Genomic DNA, 25,891 nt, shown 5'->3' on the forward strand with positions numbered 1-25,891 from the left:
GATCAGCCCAAATAAGTCCCGGAACACGGGCAGGCCAAAACCAAGAGGTGCCGGCAAATTAACCCCTGCAACCAGCGGAGAAAGCAGCATCACGGGCTGACGGGCGCAGAGCAATGCGCTTCCGCTTTGCTCGTGTGTTCCCACAGGAGCTGATGTCCTGCGCGGATGCAACTTCCGTCCGTGCGCTCGCTTTATACTCCCCGTAGACCGGCGGCGAGGATACGGTCTTATTAATTTAATGTAATAGCAGCATGATGACAGTCAGTTCCTATCAATTAAACTCATCTTTACCAAAACCTTGGTTCCATGTGTTGATGTGATATTCTGAACAACGTATACTGAATGATTACCGTATGAAATGCAGCTACTGAAATACTTGCTGTTTTTTTGTTGTTAGAAACAAAGTTGTCCATTACTGATGTAGATTTCAGAACATGACAGTTATCAGTCTGTTCATTACATTTGATAAAACAAATGAACCTTGTAAAACACTTGGAGAAATGATGCAAGTATCAGGACAAAACATTAATCCCACAAAGAGAATGTATAACACGTGATAATTAAAAACAACATGAAATATTCCTTTCTTTATTCATTTTGAATGGTCCTGGTCAAATAAGACTGCCTCTATCAGACGAATCTCTTTAAAACTATTAATTCAACAACACAAGCTCTGCAACTTGATTACATGGAAGATCAACAAGTGACATTCATGAAGTAAATACATCCAATAACTGATCCTAATTTCTAACAGAGAGAAATAAAGAGATCAAATCCTACATTGGATTACGTGCCCTTGGACAAGGGAGCATGTTCCCTTTTGTGTACAAGGAAAGGAAGCATACCCATATTTGGAAATGAATTGATTAATATTTAGTGGACAGGAGAAGAACAATATGATTACATGTACAAAATTAAAGAGACAAATTGACAAATGACCTAGGGAGAGAGCTCTCACTGACCTATATGAAACTCCACTCAAAGTCTACAAGGTTGATTGAGACAGATTTCTTCTGAATGTCTCTTCCTGTCCTCTTGGAGACGAGTCCCACAAACAGCTCTCGTTCCTCTTGATTCAGAAGAAGCTGCAGAACACAGGAATCTGAGATTAGAGGTTGAGAAGAAATAAAGTCTCTGATATATGATGTCTATACAAGTGTTTATGAAGTTAGGGTTGAAAATACATGGGAGAAAATCTACTCAGACTTGTGTTAAACAAATAAACGCTTCAATCACATAAACTGTGGCTTCAACATTTTAATATCAGAGGTTAAGCAGACACTTCCTCACGTATATCTTAGTCATACTTTTAAAGTGTGACTAAGTTATAACATTTGTTATAGAAGTCGTTTTGGGTTAGTTGTTTCATTTCATCATCAACGCGTCAGATACAGAGGAAGACGTAGCGGGTCTAGCCGCGCGTGTTGGTGTCTGCTCCTTCTGCTTCAGAGGAGAGGAGCGGAAGAGGATTGATATCAACAGACTGAGTTCACAACACTTCATGTCGTACTTGGTGACACGTGCTGAGAGACTGACACGGGGAGCACAGAGAAAAGAGACGGAGACTATAATGATTGGATTTGAAACAAAAGGTGTCTCCACAGGAGGTAGACTTTGGATTCAGGAAATATAGAATTCGAGAGTTTGTACCAAACCGGGCTGGAACATCAACAACAGATCTTACGACACGTTACACGGATCAGTTCTGACCGGCAGTCTGACTGGCAGCAGTGCGCGCCCCGCCGGGTTCACGCCCGCCCCCATGTAACTCAGTGGCGCTGTTCACTTCGGCTGTGATCGCCCTCTGCACCGATACCTGCGTCAGGTATATTTCTTCTGTTCGCCGAGATCGTCCCCCTTCCACATAGAGAATTATGACATAATCCGTTGTAATGTGCAAGACTGGCAGATATGATATAGAAAGTCCCAGCAGCAACACGCACAGTATTGTAATCACACAAGAACACTTTGAGGAACGTTTTGTTGGAATTTGAAATTAATCACAGGCCTTTTACATTTTGGTTCGAATCCAATCAATCATTGATTATTAAGATATGAGTCAATACTCTGATTATGTGTCTAAGACAACATTTGATGACTGAAAACCTTAATTCACCAAAGTGTCGTGTTTGATCTATAAGGAAAAGGTCCTTGTACAATGTACTCAGTACTTGTGTTAAACAAATAAACGGTTCAATCACCTGAACTGTGGCTTCAACATTTTAATATCAGAGGTTAAGCAGACACTTCATCACGTATATCTAATACATACTTTTAAAGTGTTAACAGCAGTGAACATTTTTTATTGAAGTCGTTATTTCATCATCAACTGATCAGTTAGATATTCTCTCTTTAATGCTCCAAGTGAGGGGAAGTCTCTGCTCGCAGCTCACAGGGGCCTGTCCCTCTCATTTCATCCGGTTGGACCATGTCCTGGATGTAGACTGGACCCGATCCGGTGGCAGCACGGTAACCAGTGAAGGGATCTTGGTCCTTTTGTCCTCTGCATCTCGTCACACAATTCCCTGTGAGACCTGAAAGTGGTTTTGAGACACTTGTTAAAAGCTCCAACAAAACTGGAGTAAATGCACTGAGAGTAAAATGCTACAGAGCAGAAACGGTCACTTACTGTTTCTTCCACTTCTCAGTCTTATGAAGTCTACTAACAGGAGAGCACCAAGAGGAAGAAGAACACAGAGGACCACAGCAACAACAATGGCTGCAACAGCACCTGCAGGAGTGAAGGCAAACAGAGAGGAGATGAATCTTCTTTTTTTCAGTGACTCATTCTGCCAATTCCTCTGTGGTTTACTGCTCTGGACTCAGACACAGAAGAACAGAGGATGAAGTGTAAAGTGAATTAAAGGCATGACTCCAGTTTTCTAGTGGATAATAAGTCAGATACCTTTCCCCGGCTGGTTGGATGTGGAGTTGTTCTCCAGAGGAGGCGCAGCACTGACGTGGTTCCTCTCCTCCACTGTTTCACATGAGAAACAAACAGGTTGAGCACTTTCTCACATCACAAGTTCCCTCACAATCTGCCGTTTGTCCACTGTGCCGTACAGGCATGAGTTCAGGATCCTTACCAAGATGCAGGGTGATGATGCACCTGGCTTTCAGTCTGGGGATCAAACATGTGTAATCTCCTCTGTCAGACATCTTCACAGAGGAGATCTGCACTGTGATGTTTCCCCTGATCAGGCCTCTGAGGTCCAGTGTGGTTCTGTGTCTGTACTGCTCCATATGGACATCGAGGAGGACTCTTCTGTCTCGATACAGGAGGACGAACTGGCTGAGGTCGGTTCTTGTAACTTCCACAGTGTAATTCATCAGGTTGACCGAGGGAACAAGTCCACACCAAAGACTCACGTCTTCACCTTCTTCCACTGTTAATGACAGACTCGAACATGTGGGATGAGATCCACCTGAGAAAACACAGAAAACACTTAGTCCTGTTAACATCACACAGAGTTGATGCCTCTCAGGACAGATGTGGTGTCAGTGTGAACATGGATTAATAAATTCACCAGAGACAAGTAGGACAATGAGCAGTAAAGTGAACAGAGTCTTGTCCATTTTCCAGAGTTTTGTCCGCAGAACAGATTGTACCGAACCCGTCCAGGGATCTGAAGAGCCGGCTGCAGGTCCTGTTCTCTCGCTAAGATTCTCACTGATCTGGAGCTGATGTCCTGTGCAGATAAAACTGCAGAGTGCAGCCTTTTATCCTCGTGATGTTCCGAGGAACATGATGTATAAAGAGGTTCCGACCCCTGGGGGGGACAGAGGTGTGCATTTAATCATGTGAGGGGAAACACTCGGGGAAATTGAAACTCCAGGAGAACAGCAGGGAACTCTAAAGTACGGGACACATATTTGATCATTTATATATAATATGTCATTAACAGAGCTGCCAACTTTTCAAAAAACCTTGGAGTGAGATTTTGTCGGGGTGACCAAAATATAGCCGCGCAAGCAGAAACACAAGTTGCAAACACAAAAATCTAATTAAAGATTTATTACAAAACGTCACATCAGCGGCGGTGTGTCTTTAGCCGCCGCCGCCGCCACCCCCCGCCCTGGACGATGTAGCGAACCTCATCCGCAGCGGACCTCTTGTCAGGGGGGGGTGGGCGTGGCGGCGCTGGCCCACACTGCCTTCGCGATCGACGTATTGGCCACTTGTAAGAAATCACTTTTTTTTTTGGCGTGAGAAATTGGATGTGTGTCACACGCCGAAAGCGTGAGAGTTGGCAGCTCTGTATTAATATTTTTTTCTATACGAGAGGTACCGGATCAGCCCAAATAAGTCCCGGAACACGGGCAGGCCAAAACCAAGAGGTGCCGGCAAATTAACCCCTGCAACCAGCGGAGAAAGCAGCATCACGGGCTGACGGGCGCAGAGCAATGCGCTTCCGCTTTGCTCGTGTGTTCCCACAGGAGCTGATGTCCTGCGCGGATGCAACTTCCGTCCGTGCGCTCGCTTTATACTCCCCGTAGACCGGCGGCGAGGATACGGTCTTATTAATTTAATGTAATAGCAGCATGATGACAGTCAGTTCCTATCAATTAAACTCATCTTTACCAAAACCTTGGTTCCATGTGTTGATGTGATATTCTGAACAACGTATACTGAATGATTACCGTATGAAATGCAGCTACTGAAATACTTGCTGTTTTTTTGTTGTTAGAAACAAAGTTGTCCATTACTGATGTAGATTTCAGAACATGACAGTTATCAGTCTGTTCATTACATTTGATAAAACAAATGAACCTTGTAAAACACTTGGAGAAATGATGCAAGTATCAGGACAAAACATTAATCCCACAAAGAGAATGTATAACACGTGATAATTAAAAACAACATGAAATATTCCTTTCTTTATTCATTTTGAATGGTCCTGGTCAAATAAGACTGCCTCTATCAGACGAATCTCTTTAAAACTATTAATTCAACAACACAAGCTCTGCAACTTGATTACATGGAAGATCAACAAGTGACATTCATGAAGTAAATACATCCAATAACTGATCCTAATTTCTAACAGAGAGAAATAAAGAGATCAAATCCTACATTGGATTACGTGCCCTTGGACAAGGGAGCATGTTCCCTTTTGTGTACAAGGAAAGGAAGCATACCCATATTTGGAAATGAATTGATTAATATTTAGTGGACAGGAGAAGAACAATATGATTACATGTACAAAATTAAAGAGACAAATTGACAAATGACCTAGGGAGAGAGCTCTCACTGACCTATATGAAACTCCACTCAAAGTCTACAAGGTTGATTGAGACAGATTTCTTCTGAATGTCTCTTCCTGTCCTCTTGGAGACGAGTCCCACAAACAGCTCTCGTTCCTCTTGATTCAGAAGAAGCTGCAGAACACAGGAATCTGAGATTAGAGGTTGAGAAGAAATAAAGTCTCTGATATATGATGTCTATACAAGTGTTTATGAAGTTAGGGTTGAAAATACATGGGAGAAAATCTACTCAGACTTGTGTTAAACAAATAAACGCTTCAATCACATAAACTGTGGCTTCAACATTTTAATATCAGAGGTTAAGCAGACACTTCCTCACGTATATCTTAGTCATACTTTTAAAGTGTGACTAAGTTATAACATTTGTTATAGAAGTCGTTTTGGGTTAGTTGTTTCATTTCATCATCAACGCGTCAGATACAGAGGAAGACGTAGCGGGTCTAGCCGCGCGTGTTGGTGTCTGCTCCTTCTGCTTCAGAGGAGAGGAGCGGAAGAGGATTGATATCAACAGACTGAGTTCACAACACTTCATGTCGTACTTGGTGACACGTGCTGAGAGACTGACACGGGGAGCACAGAGAAAAGAGACGGAGACTATAATGATTGGATTTGAAACAAAAGGTGTCTCCACAGGAGGTAGACTTTGGATTCAGGAAATATAGAATTCGAGAGTTTGTACCAAACCGGGCTGGAACATCAACAACAGATCTTACGACACGTTACACGGATCAGTTCTGACCGGCAGTCTGACTGGCAGCAGTGCGCGCCCCGCCGGGTTCACGCCCGCCCCCATGTAACTCAGTGGCGCTGTTCACTTCGGCTGTGATCGCCCTCTGCACCGATACCTGCGTCAGGTATATTTCTTCTGTTCGCCGAGATCGTCCCCCTTCCACATAGAGAATTATGACATAATCCGTTGTAATGTGCAAGACTGGCAGATATGATATAGAAAGTCCCAGCAGCAACACGCACAGTATTGTAATCACACAAGAACACTTTGAGGAACGTTTTGTTGGAATTTGAAATTAATCACAGGCCTTTTACATTTTGGTTCGAATCCAATCAATCATTGATTATTAAGATATGAGTCAATACTCTGATTATGTGTCTAAGACAACATTTGATGACTGAAAACCTTAATTCACCAAAGTGTCGTGTTTGATCTATAAGGAAAAGGTCCTTGTACAATGTACTCAGTACTTGTGTTAAACAAATAAACGGTTCAATCACCTGAACTGTGGCTTCAACATTTTAATATCAGAGGTTAAGCAGACACTTCATCACGTATATCTAATACATACTTTTAAAGTGTTAACAGCAGTGAACATTTTTTATTGAAGTCGTTATTTCATCATCAACTGATCAGTTAGATATTCTCTCTTTAATGCTCCAAGTGAGGGGAAGTCTCTGCTCGCAGCTCACAGGGGCCTGTCCCTCTCATTTCATCCGGTTGGACCATGTCCTGGATGTAGACTGGACCCGATCCGGTGGCAGCACGGTAACCAGTGAAGGGATCTTGGTCCTTTTGTCCTCTGCATCTCGTCACACAATTCCCTGTGAGACCTGAAAGTGGTTTTGAGACACTTGTTAAAAGCTCCAACAAAACTGGAGTAAATGCACTGAGAGTAAAATGCTACAGAGCAGAAACGGTCACTTACTGTTTCTTCCACTTCTCAGTCTTATGAAGTCTACTAACAGGAGAGCACCAAGAGGAAGAAGAACACAGAGGACCACAGCAACAACAATGGCTGCAACAGCACCTGCAGGAGTGAAGGCAAACAGAGAGGAGATGAATCTTCTTTTTTTCAGTGACTCATTCTGCCAATTCCTCTGTGGTTTACTGCTCTGGACTCAGACACAGAAGAACAGAGGATGAAGTGTAAAGTGAATTAAAGGCATGACTCCAGTTTTCTAGTGGATAATAAGTCAGATACCTTTCCCCGGCTGGTTGGATGTGGAGTTGTTCTCCAGAGGAGGCGCAGCACTGACGTGGTTCCTCTCCTCCACTGTTTCACATGAGAAACAAACAGGTTGAGCACTTTCTCACATCACAAGTTCCCTCACAATCTGCCGTTTGTCCACTGTGCCGTACAGGCATGAGTTCAGGATCCTTACCAAGATGCAGGGTGATGATGCACCTGGCTTTCAGTCTGGGGATCAAACATGTGTAATCTCCTCTGTCAGACATCTTCACAGAGGAGATCTGCACTGTGATGTTTCCCCTGATCAGGCCTCTGAGGTCCAGTGTGGTTCTGTGTCTGTACTGCTCCATATGGACATCGAGGAGGACTCTTCTGTCTCGATACAGGAGGACGAACTGGCTGAGGTCGGTTCTTGTAACTTCCACAGTGTAATTCATCAGGTTGACCGAGGGAACAAGTCCACACCAAAGACTCACGTCTTCACCTTCTTCCACCGTTAATGACAGACTCGAACATGTGGGATGAGATCCACCTGAGAAAACACAGAAAACACTTAGTCCTGTTAACATCACACAGAGTTGATGCCTCTCAGGACAGATGTGGTGTCAGTGTGAACATGGATTAATAAATTCACCAGAGACAAGTAGGACAATGAGCAGTAAAGTGAACAGAGTCTTGTCCATTTTCCAGAGTTTTGTCCGCAGAACAGATTGTACCGAACCCGTCCAGGGATCTGAAGAGCCGGCTGCAGGTCCTGTTCTCTCGCTAAGATTCTCACTGATCTGGAGCTGATGTCCTGTGCAGATAAAACTGCAGAGTGCAGCCTTTTATCCTCGTGATGTTCCGAGGAACATGATGTATAAAGAGGTTCCGACCCCTGGGGGGGACAGAGGTGTGCATTTAATCATGTGAGGGGAAACACTCGGGGAAATTGAAACTCCAGGAGAACAGCAGGGAACTCTAAAGTACGGGACACATATTTGATCATTTATATATAATATGTCATTAACAGAGCTGCCAACTTTTCAAAAAACCTTGGAGTGAGATTTTGTCGGGGTGACCAAAATATAGCCGCGCAAGCAGAAACACAAGTTGCAAACACAAAAATCTAATTAAAGATTTATTACAAAACGTCACATCAGCGGCGGTGTGTCTTTAGCCGCCGCCGCCGCCACCCCCCGCCCTGGACGATGTAGCGAACCTCATCCGCGGCGGACCTCTTGTCAGGGGGGGGGTGGGCGTGGCGGCGCTGGCCCACACTGCCTTCGCGATCGACGTATTGGCCACTTGTAAGAAATCACTTTTTTTTTTGGCGTGAGAAATTGGATGTGTGTCACACGCCGAAAGCGTGAGAGTTGGCAGCTCTGTATTAATATTTTTTTCTATACGAGAGGTACCGGATCAGCCCAAATAAGTCCCGGAACACGGGCAGGCCAAAACCAAGAGGTGCCGGCAAATTAACCCCTGCAACCAGCGGAGAAAGCAGCATCACGGGCTGACGGGCGCAGAGCAATGCGCTTCCGCTTTGCTCGTGTGTTCCCACAGGAGCTGATGTCCTGCGCGGATGCAACTTCCGTCCGTGCGCTCGCTTTATACTCCCCGTAGACCGGCGGCGAGGACACCGCGTAAAACCCACAGCGCGAGTGTGACGCAGTCTGTTACAGTGTAACTTCCGCACTGTAAACAATTGTCATGTAAATTAACTTGTCTGTTTATTATTGTTTTAAATAAAATTCAACATAATCCCAAATACTGTACAATATAATTTAAGGTAATAGCAGCATGATGACAGTCAGTTCCTATAAATTAAACTCCTCTTTACCAAAACCTTGGTTCCCTGTGTTGATGTGATATTCTGAACAACGTATACTGAATGATTACGGTAAATGAAATGCAGCTACTGAAATACTAATACTGGTTTTGTTGTCCATTACTGATGTAGATTTCAGAGCATGACAGTTATCAGTCGGTTCATTACATTAATATATCATACATTAAACAACCATAGCACACTTTAAGAATCGTAACAATGCAAGCATGTGTAGTGATTAAAAATGGTTCAGAGATGACAGTTAATGTCAATTCGGTTCAACAAGTATCCAGAATAAGACGGGACGGGAGGCTGAGATATCAATACAAAATACAATTTATTTAATAAATGCAAATGATTTAAAACAGACTGCTCAAACAGTAAAGTGACATGTGCAAAGGTTGGAAAGGCTGGCTTGGACTTGATATAAATGACAGTTTAAAATAGAGAGAAATTAGAGGCTCCAGACCCAATTGTACAATGCTGAAATATCATGCATTAAAAACCAAACACAACACACTTTAAGAAAATCACTGCAAACGATATACAACAACAAAATGACAAAAGAGGACCTCTACTTTATGGAGCCAATAATTCACCACCATTCAAGTCACTACCGCTGAATTGCACAGTCCCAGTCAACCATATATAGTGCACCTTGCAATAGAACAAAACAAAACACAAAGAAACAAATAATCAAACCAAATAATCTAAATAAAATCTAAAGTGGGAAAAAACAGTGACCGTAACTATTTAGCTGGAAGCAGCCCTATAAAACAAACATGTTATAGTTAGGTCACACAATTTAAACACATTTATAATATTTAAAAACATTTACAAACATAAAAACACATCCTTATCTCATACTTTTAATTCATTAAAATAAAGCAGGGACAGCGTGCATCCACGGTGACGCCGTCACAGTCGCACACAGACACAGCTTCACGCTGGGCTCTAAGGACAAACTTCAGTTAGAATTTGCGGACACTTTCTCTGTGATCGCCGTTAACATTATATAACTTCCAGCGACTTACTGCGACAAACAATTGCGACCACACGTGCTGCGCTCACGCTAAACTTCCGCACACACCCACAGGACCGGCAGTGGGGAGAGAGAGAGAGAGGACGAGGGAGAGTGCTAAGGTGTCCCTAAATAAACTCCTCCGCCTCCTTGCAGCCTATAGGAGTTGCCGTCCTGTCAGGTTAATTAACACATCCAGAGCGGGGAAAATGACACTGCTAAAAGTATAAAACTTTACTAAGAACTGACCCGCTACACATGTAATAGCGACCCAGCCCGCAGAGCCACCCAGCGCAGAGCGCATAGAGCGCACAGGAGATCACTAACAAGAAATGTAGAAACTTTCCAAATAATATCCCAGAGTGGAGGCAAGGATCCACTGATGTGAGGGAATCGGTCCGATGCTCTAAATGGATAAATACTGCCGTGACACCGATGCGGGGTTCTGCACGATTTGTGCATGCGAATGGAAGGATGAGGAGGAAGCGAGGGTTCAGCGATTTCTGATCTCACACATTGTGTTGTCCACAGCAGCAGCGGCAGAGTATCAGTGTATTTTCTTTATTAGTGACATCACTGCTGTCCCATAAAGTCACTCTTCACCTCCCCCTCACTAACAAACAACTCGATGTCAGTGTCAGAAAGTTTCACTTCCTCTTCACATCGCTTGATGCCGTGCCTCGGTCAGGACTCACGGTGGAAACCCATTGGTCGGATTCATAATTTGATATTCGTGACGTGCTTTGCATTGACCGTTTATAGTAGAAATTGGGGGGGTGGAGGGTGGATTTGGAGTTGAGGTTTGGCGTGTGCATGGTTTTATAAATCGGAATTAGCTTTGGCGTACTCAATTTCATGCTTTTTTATTTAGAATGTGCACCGCCCGCAGGATGTGCGCGCACAGTTTGTTTATTAATTTGATAAATTACATTTTTATGGTTTTTATTTTTAAATATATTCTTTATTTATGTGCGCCGCAGGATGTGCGCGCACAGTTTTTTTATTAATTTGATTTAATTAAATTTATATATATATTTTTTTTTTTATATGCGCCCCAGGATATGCGCCGCAGCACGCGTCCGTAGGATGTGCGCGCGCAGTTTTTATATAAATTTGATTTAATTTAATTTTTTTATTTTTTATTTAGGATTTGCGGCAGCCGCAGGATGTGCGCGCACAGTTTTTTTATTCATTTGATTTAATTAAATTGTTATATATTTTTTTTTATTTATGTGCGCCCCAGGATATGCGCCGCAGGACGCGCCCGTAGGATGTGGGGGCGCGTTTCCCGTTCTGCTGATATTTTAATTTACCTGACAGGACAGTGATTCTTATAGGCTGCAGGGCTTTGGCGACGTCTATTTAGGGACACCGTAGCGCTCCCTCTCGCCCTCTCTCTCTCTCCACTGCCGTTTCTGTGTGTGTGTGTGAGTAAGTGCAGCGTGGCCGCAGCAGGTGAGGACGCAAATTGTTTGTTGCGAGCCAGCGTATAAATGAGCGCTGTAATCTTCAGTCATACGAAAAACTATAGGCCCTCTTCTGTAATCTAGGAGAAAACATGGGTTCAACTCAGTTGATACCCACCCCCCAAATCGGGCTGGAACATCAACAAGAAGATCTTAAGACACTTTACAAGGAACAGTTCTGAACCGCAGTCTGACTTTTTGTAACGTGATGGTTTTCACGGAGACTTGGCTCGACCCCTCGATCCCGGACTCCGCCATGGTTCCCGAGGGGGTCTCCATTCAGCGTCAGGACCGGACAACACACTCTGGAAAGAGCAAGGGAGGAGGTGTCTGCTGCATGGAGAACAATGTGTGGTGCTCAGATGTGGAGATTATTTCTTCGGGCTGTTCTCCGGACCTGGAGCAGCTCGTGATCAGATGCCGACCTTATTACATCCCGAGGGAGTTTACATCGGTCGTTATAACAGCGGTGCACATTCCGCCACATGCCGACATCAGGCCCTGGACGAGCTGCATGAAGCTGATGTCCTGCGCAGTGTTAATTTTGGCAGCTATTTTTAGTCTAGTCTTAGTCTTAGTCTTTTGACGAAAATGCATATTAGTTATAGTCACATTTAGTCATTTTTATCCTTCTTAGTTTTAGTCTAGTTTTAGTCGACGAAAACTAATTACATTTTAGTCTAGTTTTAATCACATTTAGTAGCCACATTAAACTCCTTTTCTTCCCTTCTCAGGCCCAGGGACACTGTGTTGTGTCTAAAACTGCAAAATAGTCTAGCTTGCAGTACTTAGGTTGTCCATTAGATATCCCTACCAGCATAGGTCTATAGCAGGGGTCGGCAACCTTTACTTTCAAAAGAGTAATTTTGCCCCCGCTTCCCCCAAATAAAATTTGTCTGGAGCTGCAAAACATATTTGATAACAAAGCTAATAAAGTTTAATATAAAGTTATACTATACTAAACTATAGTTTGTTGCATTTACGAAATTATAGAACGACAATAAAGAAAACTCTTGACATTTTATTGCTATTTGTACCTGTTACAACAAAGGAAAACACAGAACACTTATGATGAGGAGAAAATACACAGGCAAGTGTGACCTACTTTGAAATAAATTAAACACAGAACTTTGTAGGGCTATTTGAATAAGAAGTACCCTATTTAGAAATAAATCAAAACATATAGCTGCAGCCTAATAACTTAAAAATATATATTTAGTTTTAAATGTGAAAACAAAGAGTGAGAGCAGGTTAGACTGGAGGCGGACACAGAAACTGAAGCTCGGTACAAAACCACCTGCAGCTTCTGCTCTGATCAAGAAGCTGCTGCGCTGATCTCTGAGCAGCTGAGACCAGAGAAACTCGGTGTTTTCACTGTTTCCATAGTTAAGAAGCAGCTTCACATGTACGAGCTCAGATCTTGTGTCTCTGAGCGAGTGAGCGGGGCGGGGGGCGGAGCCTCGGGACCGGTGCGCTATCTGCGGAGCACACTTACACACACACACACAGACGCACACACTCACTCGCCCGCTCCTGATACTTCATGACGGCCTGATACGATGATGTTTAAAGCAAGTATTATGACTTAGTCAACCACCAACAGTTTCGTCTCGTCTCGTCAAAGAAAGATAAAACAGATTTAGTCATAGTTTTTATTTTCAAACATCCGTTTTCGTTACGTCTTCGTCTCGTCTTCGTCATGGAAAAAAGATCGTTAACGAATATTTCTCGTCATCGTTTTCGTCAACGAAATTAACACTGGTCCTGCGCGGATGCAACTTCCGTCCGTCCGCTCACTTTATACTCCCCGTAGACCGGCGGCGAGGATACGGTCTTATTAATTTAATGTAATAGCAGCATGATGACAGTCAGTTCCTATCAATTAAACTCATCTTTACCAAAACCTTGGTTCCATGTGTTGATGTGATATTCTGAACAACGTATACTGAATGATTACCGTATGAAATGCAGCTACTGAAATACTTGCTGTTTTTTTGTTGTTAGAAACAAAGTTGTCCATTACTGATGTAGATTTCAGAACATGACAGTTATCAGTCTGTTCATTACATTTGATAAAACAAATGAACCTTGTAAAACACTTGGAGAAATGATGCAAGTATCAGGACAAAACATTAATCCCACAAAGAGAATGTATAACACGTGATAATTAAAAACAACATGAAATATTCCTTTCTTTATTCATTTTGAATGGTCCTGGTCAAATAAGACTGCCTCTATCAGACGAATCTCTTTAAAACTATTAATTCAACAACACAAGCTCTGCAACTTGATTACATGGAAGATCAACAAGTGACATTCATGAAGTAAATACATCCAATAACTGATCCTAATTTCTAACAGAGAGAAATAAAGAGATCAAATCCTACATTGGATTACGTGCCCTTGGACAAGGGAGCATGTTCCCTTTTGTGTACAAGGAAAGGAAGCATACCCATATTTGGAAATGAATTGATTAATATTTAGTGGACAGGAGAAAAAACAATATGATTACATGTACAAAATTAAAGAGACAAATTGACAAATGACCTAGGGAGAGAGCTCTCACTGACCTATATGAAACTCCACTCAAAGTCTACAAGGTTGATTGAGACAGATTTCTTCTGAATGTCTCTTCCTGTCCTCTTGGAGACGAGTCCCACAAACAGCTCTCGTTCCTCTTGATTCAGAAGAAGCTGCAGAACACAGGAATCTGAGATTAGAGGTTGAGAAGAAATAAAGTCTCTGATATATGATGTCTATACAAGTGTTTATGAAGTTAGGGTTGAAAATACATGGGAGAAAATCTACTCAGACTTGTGTTAAACAAATAAACGCTTCAATCACATAAACTGTGGCTTCAACATTTTAATATCAGAGGTTAAGCAGACACTTCCTCACGTATATCTTAGTCATACTTTTAAAGTGTGACTAAGTTATAACATTTGTTATAGAAGTCGTTTTGGGTTAGTTGTTTCATTTCATCATCAACGCGTCAGATACAGAGGAAGACGTAGCGGGTCTAGCCGCGCGTGTTGGTGTCTGCTCCTTCTGCTTCAGAGGAGAGGAGCGGAAGAGGATTGATATCAACAGACTGAGTTCACAACACTTCATGTCGTACTTGGTGACACGTGCTGAGAGACTGACACGGGGAGCACAGAGAAAAGAGACGGAGACTATAATGATTGGATTTGAAACAAAAGGTGTCTCCACAGGAGGTAGACTTTGGATTCAGGAAATATAGAATTCGAGAGTTTGTACCAAACCGGGCTGGAACATCAACAACAGATCTTACGACACGTTACACGGATCAGTTCTGACCGGCAGTCTGACTGGCAGCAGTGCGCGCCCCGCCGGGTTCACGCCCGCCCCCATGTAACTCAGTGGCGCTGTTCACTTCGGCTGTGATCGCCCTCTGCACCGATACCTGCGTCAGGTATATTTCTTCTGTTCGCCGAGATCGTCCCCCTTCCACATAGAGAATTATGACATAATCCGTTGTAATGTGCAAGACTGGCAGATATGATATAGAAAGTCCCAGCAGCAACACGCACAGTATTGTAATCACACAAGAACACTTTGAGGAACGTTTTGTTGGAATTTGAAATTAATCACAGGCCTTTTACATTTTGGTTCGAATCCAATCAATCATTGATTATTAAGATATGAGTCAATACTCTGATTATGTGTCTAAGACAACATTTGATGACTGAAAACCTTAATTCACCAAAGTGTCGTGTTTGATCTATAAGGAAAAGGTCCTTGTACAATGTACTCAGTACTTGTGTTAAACAAATAAACGGTTCAATCACCTGAACTGTGGCTTCAACATTTTAATATCAGAGGTTAAGCAGACACTTCATCACGTATATCTAATACATACTTTTAAAGTGTTAACAGCAGTGAACATTTTTTATTGAAGTCGTTATTTCATCATCAACTGATCAGTTAGATATTCTCTCTTTAATGCTCCAAGTGAGGGGAAGTCTCTGCTCGCAGCTCACAGGGGCCTGTCCCTCTCATTTCATCCGGTTGGACCATGTCCTGGATGTAGACTGGACCCGATCCGGTGGCAGCACGGTAACCAGTGAAGGGATCTTGGTCCTTTTGTCCTCTGCATCTCGTCACACAATTCCCTGTGAGACCTGAAAGTGGTTTTGAGACACTTGTTAAAAGCTCCAACAAAACTGGAGTAAATGCACTGAGAGTAAAATGCTACAGAGCAGAAACGGTCACTTACTGTTTCTTCCACTTCTCAGTCTTATGAAGTCTACTAACAGGAGAGCACCAAGAGGAAGAAGAACACAGAGGACCACAGCAACAACAATGGCTGCAACAGCACCTGCAGGAGTGAAGGCAAACAGAGAGGAGATGAATCTTCTTTTTTTCAGTGACTCATTCTGCCAATTCCTCTGTGGTTTACTGCTCTGGACTCAGACACAGAAGAACAGAGGATGAAGTGTAAAGTGAATTAAAGGCATGACTCCAGTTTTCTAGTGGATAATAAGTCAGATACCTTTCCCCGGCTGGTTGGATGTGGAGTTGTTCTCCAGAGGAGGCGCAGCACTGACGTGGTTCCTCTCCTCCACTGTTTCACATGAGAAACAAACAGGTTGAGCACTTTCTCACATCACAAGTTCCCTCACAATCTGCCGTTTGTCCACTGTGCCGTACAGGCATGAGTTCAGGATCCTTACCAAGATGCAGGGTGATGATGCACCTGGCTTTCAGTCTGGGGATCAAACATGTGTAATCTCCTCTGTCAGACATCTTCACAGAGGAGATCTGCACTGTGATGTTTCCCCTGATCAGGCCTCTGAGGTCCAGTGTGGTTCTGTGTCTGTACTGCTCCATATGGACATCGAGGAGGACTCTTCTGTCTCGATACAGGAGGACGAACTGGCTGAGGTCGGTTCTTGTAACTTCCACAGTGTAATTCATCAGGTTGACCGAGGGAACAAGTCCACACCAAAGACTCACGTCTTCACCTTCTTCCACCGTTAATGACAGACTCGAACATGTGGGATGAGATCCACCTGAGAAAACACAGAAAACACTTAGTCCTGTTAACATCACACAGAGTTGATGCCTCTCAGGACAGATGTGGTGTCAGTGTGAACATGGATTAATAAATTCACCAGAGACAAGTAGGACAATGAGCAGTAAAGTGAACAGAGTCTTGTCCATTTTCCAGAGTTTTGTCCGCAGAACAGATTGTACCGAACCCGTCCAGGGATCTGAAGAGCCGGCTGCAGGTCCTGTTCTCTCGCTAAGATTCTCACTGATCTGGAGCTGATGTCCTGTGCAGATAAAACTGCAGAGTGCAGCCTTTTATCCTCGTGATGTTCCGAGGAACATGATGTATAAAGAGGTTCCGACCCCTGGGGGGGACAGAGGTGTGCATTTAATCATGTGAGGGGAAACACTCGGGGAAATTGAAACTCCAGGAGAACAGCAGGGAACTCTAAAGTACGGGACACATATTTGATCATTTATATATAATATGTCATTAACAGAGCTGCCAACTTTTCAAAAAACCTTGGAGTGAGATTTTGTCGGGGTGACCAAAATATAGCCGCGCAAGCAGAAACACAAGTTGCAAACACAAAAATCTAATTAAAGATTTATTACAAAACGTCACATCAGCGGCGGTGTGTCTTTAGCCGCCGCCGCCGCCACCCCCCGCCCTGGACGATGTAGCGAACCTCATCCGCGGCGGACCTCTTGTCAGGGGGGGGTGGGCGTGGCGGCGCTGGCCCACACTGCCTTCGCGATTGACGTATTGGCCACTTGTAAGAAATCACTTTTTTTTTTGGCGTGAGAAATTGGATGTGTGTCACACGCCGAAAGCGTGAGAGTTGGCAGCTCTGTATTAATATTTTTTTCTATACGAGAGGTACCGGATCAGCCCAAATAAGTCCCGGAACACGGGCAGGCCAAAACCAAGAGGTGCCGGCAAATTAACCCCTGCAACCAGCGGAGAAAGCAGCATCACGGGCTGACGGGCGCAGAGCAATGCGCTTCCGCTTTGCTCGTGTGTTCCCACAGGAGCTGATGTCCTGCGCGGATGCAACTTCCGTCCGTGCGCTCGCTTTATACTCCCCGTAGACCGGCGGCGAGGATACGGTCTTATTAATTTAATGTAATAGCAGCATGATGACAGTCAGTTCCTATCAATTAAACTCATCTTTACCAAAACCTTGGTTCCATGTGTTGATGTGATATTCTGAACAACGTATACTGAATGATTACCGTATGAAATGCAGCTACTGAAATACTTGCTGTTTTTTTGTTGTTAGAAACAAAGTTGTCCATTACTGATGTAGATTTCAGAACATGACAGTTATCAGTCTGTTCATTACATTTGATAAAACAAATGAACCTTGTAAAACACTTGGAGAAATGATGCAAGTATCAGGACAAAACATTAATCCCACAAAGAGAATGTATAACACGTGATAATTAAAAACAACATGAAATATTCCTTTCTTTATTCATTTTGAATGGTCCTGGTCAAATAAGACTGCCTCTATCAGACGAATCTCTTTAAAACTATTAATTCAACAACACAAGCTCTGCAACTTGATTACATGGAAGATCAACAAGTGACATTCATGAAGTAAATACATCCAATAACTGATCCTAATTTCTAACAGAGAGAAATAAAGAGATCAAATCCTACATTGGATTACGTGCCCTTGGACAAGGGAGCATGTTCCCTTTTGTGTACAAGGAAAGGAAGCATACCCATATTTGGAAATGAATTGATTAATATTTAGTGGACAGGAGAAGAACAATATGATTACATGTACAAAATTAAAGAGACAAATTGACAAATGACCTAGGGAGAGAGCTCTCACTGACCTATATGAAACTCCACTCAAAGTCTACAAGGTTGATTGAGACAGATTTCTTCTGAATGTCTCTTCCTGTCCTCTTGGAGACGAGTCCCACAAACAGCTCTCGTTCCTCTTGATTCAGAAGAAGCTGCAGAACACAGGAATCTGAGATTAGAGGTTGAGAAGAAATAAAGTCTCTGATATATGATGTCTATACAAGTGTTTATGAAGTTAGGGTTGAAAATACATGGGAGAAAATCTACTCAGACTTGTGTTAAACAAATAAACGCTTCAATCACATAAACTGTGGCTTCAACATTTTAATATCAGAGGTTAAGCAGACACTTCCTCACGTATATCTTAGTCATACTTTTAAAGTGTGACTAAGTTATAACATTTGTTATAGAAGTCGTTTTGGGTTAGTTGTTTCATTTCATCATCAACGCGTCAGATACAGAGGAAGACGTAGCGGGTCTAGCCGCGCGTGTTGGTGTCTGCTCCTTCTGCTTCAGAGGAGAGGAGCGGAAGAGGATTGATATCAACAGACTGAGTTCACAACACTTCATGTCGTACTTGGTGACACGTGCTGAGAGACTGACACGGGGAGCACAGAGAAAAGAGACGGAGACTATAATGATTGGATTTGAAACAAAAGGTGTCTCCACAGGAGGTAGACTTTGGATTCAGGAAATATAGAATTCGAGAGTTTGTACCAAACCGGGCTGGAACATCAACAACAGATCTTACGACACGTTACACGGATCAGTTCTGACCGGCAGTCTGACTGGCAGCAGTGCGCGCCCCGCCGGGTTCACGCCCGCCCCCATGTAACTCAGTGGCGCTGTTCACTTCGGCTGTGATCGCCCTCTGCACCGATACCTGCGTCAGGTATATTTCTTCTGTTCGCCGAGATCGTCCCCCTTCCACATAGAGAATTATGACATAATCCGTTGTAATGTGCAAGACTGGCAGATATGATATAGAAAGTCCCAGCAGCAACACGCACAGTATTGTAATCACACAAGAACACTTTGAGGAACGTTTTGTTGGAATTTGAAATTAATCACAGGCCTTTTACATTTTGGTTCGAATCCAATCAATCATTGATTATTAAGATATGAGTCAATACTCTGATTATGTGTCTAAGACAACATTTGATGACTGAAAACCTTAATTCACCAAAGTGTCGTGTTTGATCTATAAGGAAAAGGTCCTTGTACAATGTACTCAGTACTTGTGTTAAACAAATAAACGGTTCAATCACCTGAACTGTGGCTTCAACATTTTAATATCAGAGGTTAAGCAGACACTTCATCACGTATATCTAATACATACTTTTAAAGTGTTAACAGCAGTGAACATTTTTTATTGAAGTCGTTATTTCATCATCAACTGATCAGTTAGATATTCTCTCTTTAATGCTCCAAGTGAGGGGAAGTCTCTGCTCGCAGCTCACAGGGGCCTGTCCCTCTCATTTCATCCGGTTGGACCATGTCCTGGATGTAGACTGGACCCGATCCGGTGGCAGCACGGTAACCAGTGAAGGGATCTTGGTCCTTTTGTCCTCTGCATCTCGTCACACAATTCCCTGTGAGACCTGAAAGTGGTTTTGAGACACTTGTTAAAAGCTCCAACAAAACTGGAGTAAATGCACTGAGAGTAAAATGCTACAGAGCAGAAACGGTCACTTACTGTTTCTTCCACTTCTCAGTCTTATGAAGTCTACTAACAGGAGAGCACCAAGAGGAAGAAGAACACAGAGGACCACAGCAACAACAATGGCTGCAACAGCACCTGCAGGAGTGAAGGCAAACAGAGAGGAGATGAATCTTCTTTTTTTCAGTGACTCATTCTGCCAATTCCTCTGTGGTTTACTGCTCTGGACTCAGACACAGAAGAACAGAGGATGAAGTGTAAAGTGAATTAAAGGCATGACTCCAGTTTTCTAGTGGATAATAAGTCAGATACCTTTCCCCGGCTGGTTGGATGTGGAGTTGTTCTCCAGAGGAGGCGCAGCACTGACGTGGTTCCTCTCCTCCACTGTTTCACATGAGAAACAAACAGGTTGAGCACTTTCTCACATCACAAGTTCCCTCACAATCTGCCGTTTGTCCACTGTGCCGTACAGGCATGAGTTCAGGATCCTTACCAAGATGCAGGGTGATGATGCACCTGGCTTTCAGTCTGGGGATCAAACATGTGTAATCTCCTCTGTCAGACATCTTCACAGAGGAGATCTGCACTGTGATGTTTCCCCTGATCAGGCCTCTGAGGTCCAGTGTGGTTCTGTGTCTGTACTGCTCCATATGGACATCGAGGAGGACTCTTCTGTCTCGATACAGGAGGACGAACTGGCTGAGGTCGGTTCTTGTAACTTCCACAGTGTAATTCATCAGGTTGACCGAGGGAACAAGTCCACACCAAAGACTCACGTCTTCACCTTCTTCCACCGTTAATGACAGACTCGAACATGTGGGATGAGATCCACCTGAGAAAACACAGAAAACACTTAGTCCTGTTAACATCACACAGAGTTGATGCCTCTCAGGACAGATGTGGTGTCAGTGTGAACATGGATTAATAAATTCACCAGAGACAAGTAGGACAATGAGCAGTAAAGTGAACAGAGTCTTGTCCATTTTCCAGAGTTTTGTCCGCAGAACAGATTGTACCGAACCCGTCCAGGGATCTGAAGAGCCGGCTGCAGGTCCTGTTCTCTCGCTAAGATTCTCACTGATCTGGAGCTGATGTCCTGTGCAGATAAAACTGCAGAGTGCAGCCTTTTATCCTCGTGATGTTCCGAGGAACATGATGTATAAAGAGGTTCCGACCCCTGGGGGGGACAGAGGTGTGCATTTAATCATGTGAGGGGAAACACTCGGGGAAATTGAAACTCCAGGAGAACAGCAGGGAACTCTAAAGTACGGGACACATATTTGATCATTTATATATAATATGTCATTAACAGAGCTGCCAACTTTTCAAAAAACCTTGGAGTGAGATTTTGTCGGGGTGACCAAAATATAGCCGCGCAAGCAGAAACACAAGTTGCAAACACAAAAATCTAATTAAAGATTTATTACAAAACGTCACATCAGCGGCGGTGTGTCTTTAGCCGCCGCCGCCGCCACCCCCCGCCCTGGACGATGTAGCGAACCTCATCCGCGGCGGACCTCTTGTCAGGGGGGGGGTGGGCGTGGCGGCGCTGGCCCACACTGCCTTCGCGATCGACGTATTGGCCACTTGTAAGAAATCACTTTTTTTTTTGGCGTGAGAAATTGGATGTGTGTCACACGCCGAAAGCGTGAGAGTTGGCAGCTCTGTATTAATATTTTTTTCTATACGAGAGGTACCGGATCAGCCCAAATAAGTCCCGGAACACGGGCAGGCCAAAACCAAGAGGTGCCGGCAAATTAACCCCTGCAACCAGCGGAGAAAGCAGCATCACGGGCTGACGGGCGCAGAGCAATGCGCTTCCGCTTTGCTCGTGTGTTCCCACAGGAGCTGATGTCCTGCGCGGATGCAACTTCCGTCCGTGCGCTCGCTTTATACTCCCCGTAGACCGGCGGCGAGGACACCGCGTAAAACCCACAGCGCGAGTGTGACGCAGTCTGTTACAGTGTAACTTCCGCACTGTAAACAATTGTCATGTAAATTAACTTGTCTGTTTATTATTGTTTTAAATAAAATTCAACATAATCCCAAATACTGTACAATATAATTTAAGGTAATAGCAGCATGATGACAGTCAGTTCCTATAAATTAAACTCCTCTTTACCAAAACCTTGGTTCCCTGTGTTGATGTGATATTCTGAACAACGTATACTGAATGATTACGGTAAATGAAATGCAGCTACTGAAATACTAATACTGGTTTTGTTGTCCATTACTGATGTAGATTTCAGAGCATGACAGTTATCAGTCGGTTCATTACATTAATATATCATACATTAAACAACCATAGCACACTTTAAGAATCGTAACAATGCAAGCATGTGTAGTGATTAAAAATGGTTCAGAGATGACAGTTAATGTCAATTCGGTTCAACAAGTATCCAGAATAAGACGGGACGGGAGGCTGAGATATCAATACAAAATACAATTTATTTAATAAATGCAAATGATTTAAAACAGACTGCTCAAACAGTAAAGTGACATGTGCAAAGGTTGGAAAGGCTGGCTTGGACTTGATATAAATGACAGTTTAAAATAGAGAGAAATTAGAGGCTCCAGACCCAATTGTACAATGCTGAAATATCATGCATTAAAAACCAAACACAACACACTTTAAGAAAATCACTGCAAACGATATACAACAACAAAATGACAAAAGAGGACCTCTACTTTATGGAGCCAATAATTCACCACCATTCAAGTCACTACCGCTGAATTGCACAGTCCCAGTCAACCATATATAGTGCACCTTGCAATAGAACAAAACAAAACACAAAGAAACAAATAATCAAACCAAATAATCTAAATAAAATCTAAAGTGGGAAAAAACAGTGACCGTAACTATTTAGCTGGAGGCAGCCCTATAAAACAAACATGTTATAGTTAGGTCACACAATTTAAACACATTTATAATATTTAAAAACATTTACAAACATAAAAACACATCCTTATCTCATACTTTTAATTCATTAAAATAAAGCAGGGACAGCGTGCATCCACGGTGACGCCGTCACAGTCGCACACAGACACAGCTTCACGCTGGGCTCTAAGGACAAACTTCAGTTAGAATTTGCGGACACTTTCTCTGTGATCGCCGTTAACATTATATAACTTCCAGCGACTTACTGCGACAAACAATTGCGACCACACGTGCTGCGCTCACGCTAAACTTCCGCACACACCCACAGGACCGGCAGTGGGGAGAGAGAGAGAGAGGACGAGGGAGAGTGCTAAGGTGTCCCTAAATAAACTCCTCCGCCTCCTTGCAGCCTATAGGAGTTGCCGTCCTGTCAGGTTAATTAACACATCCAGAGCGGGGAAAATGACACTGCTAAAAGTATAAAACTTTATTAAGAACTGACCCGCTACACATGTAATAGCGACCCAGCCCGCAGAGCCACCCAGCGCAGAGCGCATAGAGCGCACAGGAGATCACTAACAAGAAATGTAGAAACTTTCCAAATAATATCCCAGAGTGGAGGCAAGGATCCACTGATGTGAGGGAATCGGTCCGATGCTCTAAATGGATAAATACTGCCGTGACACCGATGCGGGGTTCTGCACGATTTGTGCATGCGAATGGAAGGATGAGGAGGAAGCGAGGGTTCAGCGATTTCTGATCTCACACATTGTGTTGTCCACAGCAGCAGCGGCAGAGTATCAGTGTATTTTCTTTATTAGTGACATCACTGCTGTCCCATAAAGTCACTCTTCACCTCCCCCTCACTAACAAACAACTCGATGTCAGTGTCAGAAAGTTTCACTTCCTCTTCACATCGCTTGATGCCGTGCCTCGGTCAGGACTCACGGTGGAAACCCATTGGTCGGATTCATAATTTGATATTCGTGACGTGCTTTGCATTGACCGTTTATAGTAGAAATTGGGGGGGTGGAGGGTGGATTTGGAGTTGAGGTTTGGCGTGTGCATGGTTTTATAAATCGGAATTAGCTTTGGCGTACTCAATTTCATGCTTTTTTATTTAGAATGTGCACCGCCCGCAGGATGTGCGCGCACAGTTTGTTTATTAATTTGATAAATTACATTTTTATGGTTTTTATTTTTAAATATATTCTTTATTTATGTGCGCCGCAGGATGTGCGCGCACAGTTTTTTTATTAATTTGATTTAATTAAATTTATATATATTTTTTTTTTTTTATATGCGCCCCAGGATATGCGCCGCAGCACGCGTCCGTAGGATGTGCGCGCGCAGTTTTTATATAAATTTGATTTAATTTAATTTTTTTATTTTTTATTTAGGATTTGCGGCAGCCGCAGGATGTGCGCGCACAGTTTTTTTATTCATTTGATTTAATTAAATTGTTATATATTTTTTTTTATTTATGTGCGCCCCAGGATATGCGCCGCAGGACGCGCCCGTAGGATGTGCGGGCGCGTTTCCCGTTCTGCTGATATTTTAATTTACCTGACAGGACAGTGATTCTTATAGGCTGCAGGGCTTTGGCGACGTCTATTTAGGGACACCGTAGCGCTCCCTCTCGCCCTCTCTCTCTCTCCACTGCCGTTTCTGTGTGTGTGTGTGAGTAAGTGCAGCGTGGCCGCAGCAGGTGAGGACGCAAATTGTTTGTTGCGAGCCAGCGTATAAATGAGCGCTGTAATCTTCAGTCATACGAAAAACTATAGGCCCTCTTCTGTAATCTAGGAGAAAACATGGGTTCAACTCAGTTGATACCCACCCCCCAAATCGGGCTGGAACATCAACAAGAAGATCTTAAGACACTTTACAAGGAACAGTTCTGAACCGCAGTCTGACTTTTTGTAACGTGATGGTTTTCACGGAGACTTGGCTCGACCCCTCGATCCCGGACTCCGCCATGGTTCCCGAGGGGGTCTCCATTCAGCGTCAGGACCGGACAACACACTCTGGAAAGAGCAAGGGAGGAGGTGTCTGCTGCATGGAGAACAATGTGTGGTGCTCAGATGTGGAGATTATTTCTTCGGGCTGTTCTCCGGACCTGGAGCAGCTCGTGATCAGATGCCGACCTTATTACATCCCGAGGGAGTTTACATCGGTCGTTATAACAGCGGTGCACATTCCGCCACATGCCGACATCAGGCCCTGGACGAGCTGCATGAAGCTGATGTCCTGCGCAGTGTTAATTTTGGCAGCTATTTTTAGTCTAGTCTTAGTCTTAGTCTTTTGACGAAAATGCATATTAGTTATAGTCACATTTAGTCATTTTTATCCTTCTTAGTTTTAGTCTAGTTTTAGTCGACGAAAACTAATTACATTTTAGTCTAGTTTTAATCACATTTAGTAGCCACATTAAACTCCTTTTCTTCCCTTCTCAGGCCCAGGGACACTGTGTTGTGTCTAAAACTGCAAAATAGTCTAGCTTGCAGTACTTAGGTTGTCCATTAGATATCCCTACCAGCATAGGTCTATAGCAGGGGTCGGCAACCTTTACTTTCAAAAGAGTAATTTTGCCCCCGCTTCCCCCAAATAAAATTTGTCTGGAGCTGCAAAACATATTTGATAACAAAGCTAATAAAGTTTAATATAAAGTTATACTATACTAAACTATAGTTTGTTGCATTTACGAAATTATAGAACGACAATAAAGAAAACTCTTGACATTTTATTGCTATTTGTACCTGTTACAACAAAGGAAAACACAGAACACTTATGATGAGGAGAAAATACACAGACAAGTGTGACCTACTTTGAAATAAATTAAACACAGAACTTTGTAGGGCTATTTGAATAAGAAGTACCCTATTTAGAAATAAATCAAAACATATAGCTGCAGCCTAATAACTTAAAAATATATATTTAGTTTTAAATGTGAAAACAAAGAGTGAGAGCAGGTTAGACTGGAGGCGGACACAGAAACTGAAGCTCGGTACAAAACCACCTGCAGCTTCTGCTCTGATCAAGA

General features: G+C 43.2%; 4 protein-coding genes across 4 annotated transcripts; all 4 read right to left on the minus strand.

The window, feature by feature from the left end:
- Nucleotides 1-2,293: 2,293 nt before the first annotated feature.
- LOC128436446 (myelin-oligodendrocyte glycoprotein-like) lies at nt 2,294-3,576 on the minus strand. Its single transcript, XM_053418182.1, has 5 exons — nt 3,528-3,576; nt 3,087-3,425; nt 2,906-2,977; nt 2,630-2,731; nt 2,294-2,534 (listed from the first exon to the last, which is right to left on the minus strand). Exons 1-5 carry the CDS (start codon nt 3,574-3,576, stop codon nt 2,353-2,355), a joined length of 744 nt encoding a protein of 247 aa, XP_053274157.1. The 3' UTR covers nt 2,294-2,352.
- A 3,008-nt stretch (nt 3,577-6,584) lies between these two features.
- Nucleotides 6,585-8,719, minus strand: LOC128436454 (myelin-oligodendrocyte glycoprotein-like). The gene is made up of 6 exons (XM_053418186.1): nt 8,582-8,719; nt 7,819-8,061; nt 7,378-7,716; nt 7,197-7,268; nt 6,921-7,022; nt 6,585-6,825 (listed from the first exon to the last, which is right to left on the minus strand). The coding sequence occupies exons 2-6, from the start codon at nt 7,865-7,867 to the stop codon at nt 6,644-6,646; spliced, it is 744 nt and encodes a 247-aa protein (XP_053274161.1). The 5' UTR covers nt 7,868-8,061; nt 8,582-8,719; the 3' UTR covers nt 6,585-6,643.
- A 6,663-nt stretch (nt 8,720-15,382) lies between these two features.
- On the minus strand, nt 15,383-17,516 carry LOC128436456 (myelin-oligodendrocyte glycoprotein-like). Its single transcript, XM_053418188.1, has 6 exons — nt 17,379-17,516; nt 16,617-16,859; nt 16,176-16,514; nt 15,995-16,066; nt 15,719-15,820; nt 15,383-15,623 (listed from the first exon to the last, which is right to left on the minus strand). Exons 2-6 carry the CDS (start codon nt 16,663-16,665, stop codon nt 15,442-15,444), a joined length of 744 nt encoding a protein of 247 aa, XP_053274163.1. The 5' UTR covers nt 16,666-16,859; nt 17,379-17,516; the 3' UTR covers nt 15,383-15,441.
- A 2,157-nt stretch (nt 17,517-19,673) lies between these two features.
- On the minus strand, nt 19,674-21,808 carry LOC128436455 (myelin-oligodendrocyte glycoprotein-like). The gene is made up of 6 exons (XM_053418187.1): nt 21,671-21,808; nt 20,908-21,150; nt 20,467-20,805; nt 20,286-20,357; nt 20,010-20,111; nt 19,674-19,914 (listed from the first exon to the last, which is right to left on the minus strand). Exons 2-6 carry the CDS (start codon nt 20,954-20,956, stop codon nt 19,733-19,735), a joined length of 744 nt encoding a protein of 247 aa, XP_053274162.1. The 5' UTR covers nt 20,957-21,150; nt 21,671-21,808; the 3' UTR covers nt 19,674-19,732.
- Nucleotides 21,809-25,891: the final 4,083 nt, after the last annotated feature.

Source organism: Pleuronectes platessa, unplaced genomic scaffold (genome assembly GCF_947347685.1).
Source record: "Pleuronectes platessa unplaced genomic scaffold, fPlePla1.1 scaffold_27, whole genome shotgun sequence".
NCBI classification, from domain to species: Eukaryota; Metazoa; Chordata; class Actinopteri; order Pleuronectiformes; family Pleuronectidae; genus Pleuronectes; species Pleuronectes platessa.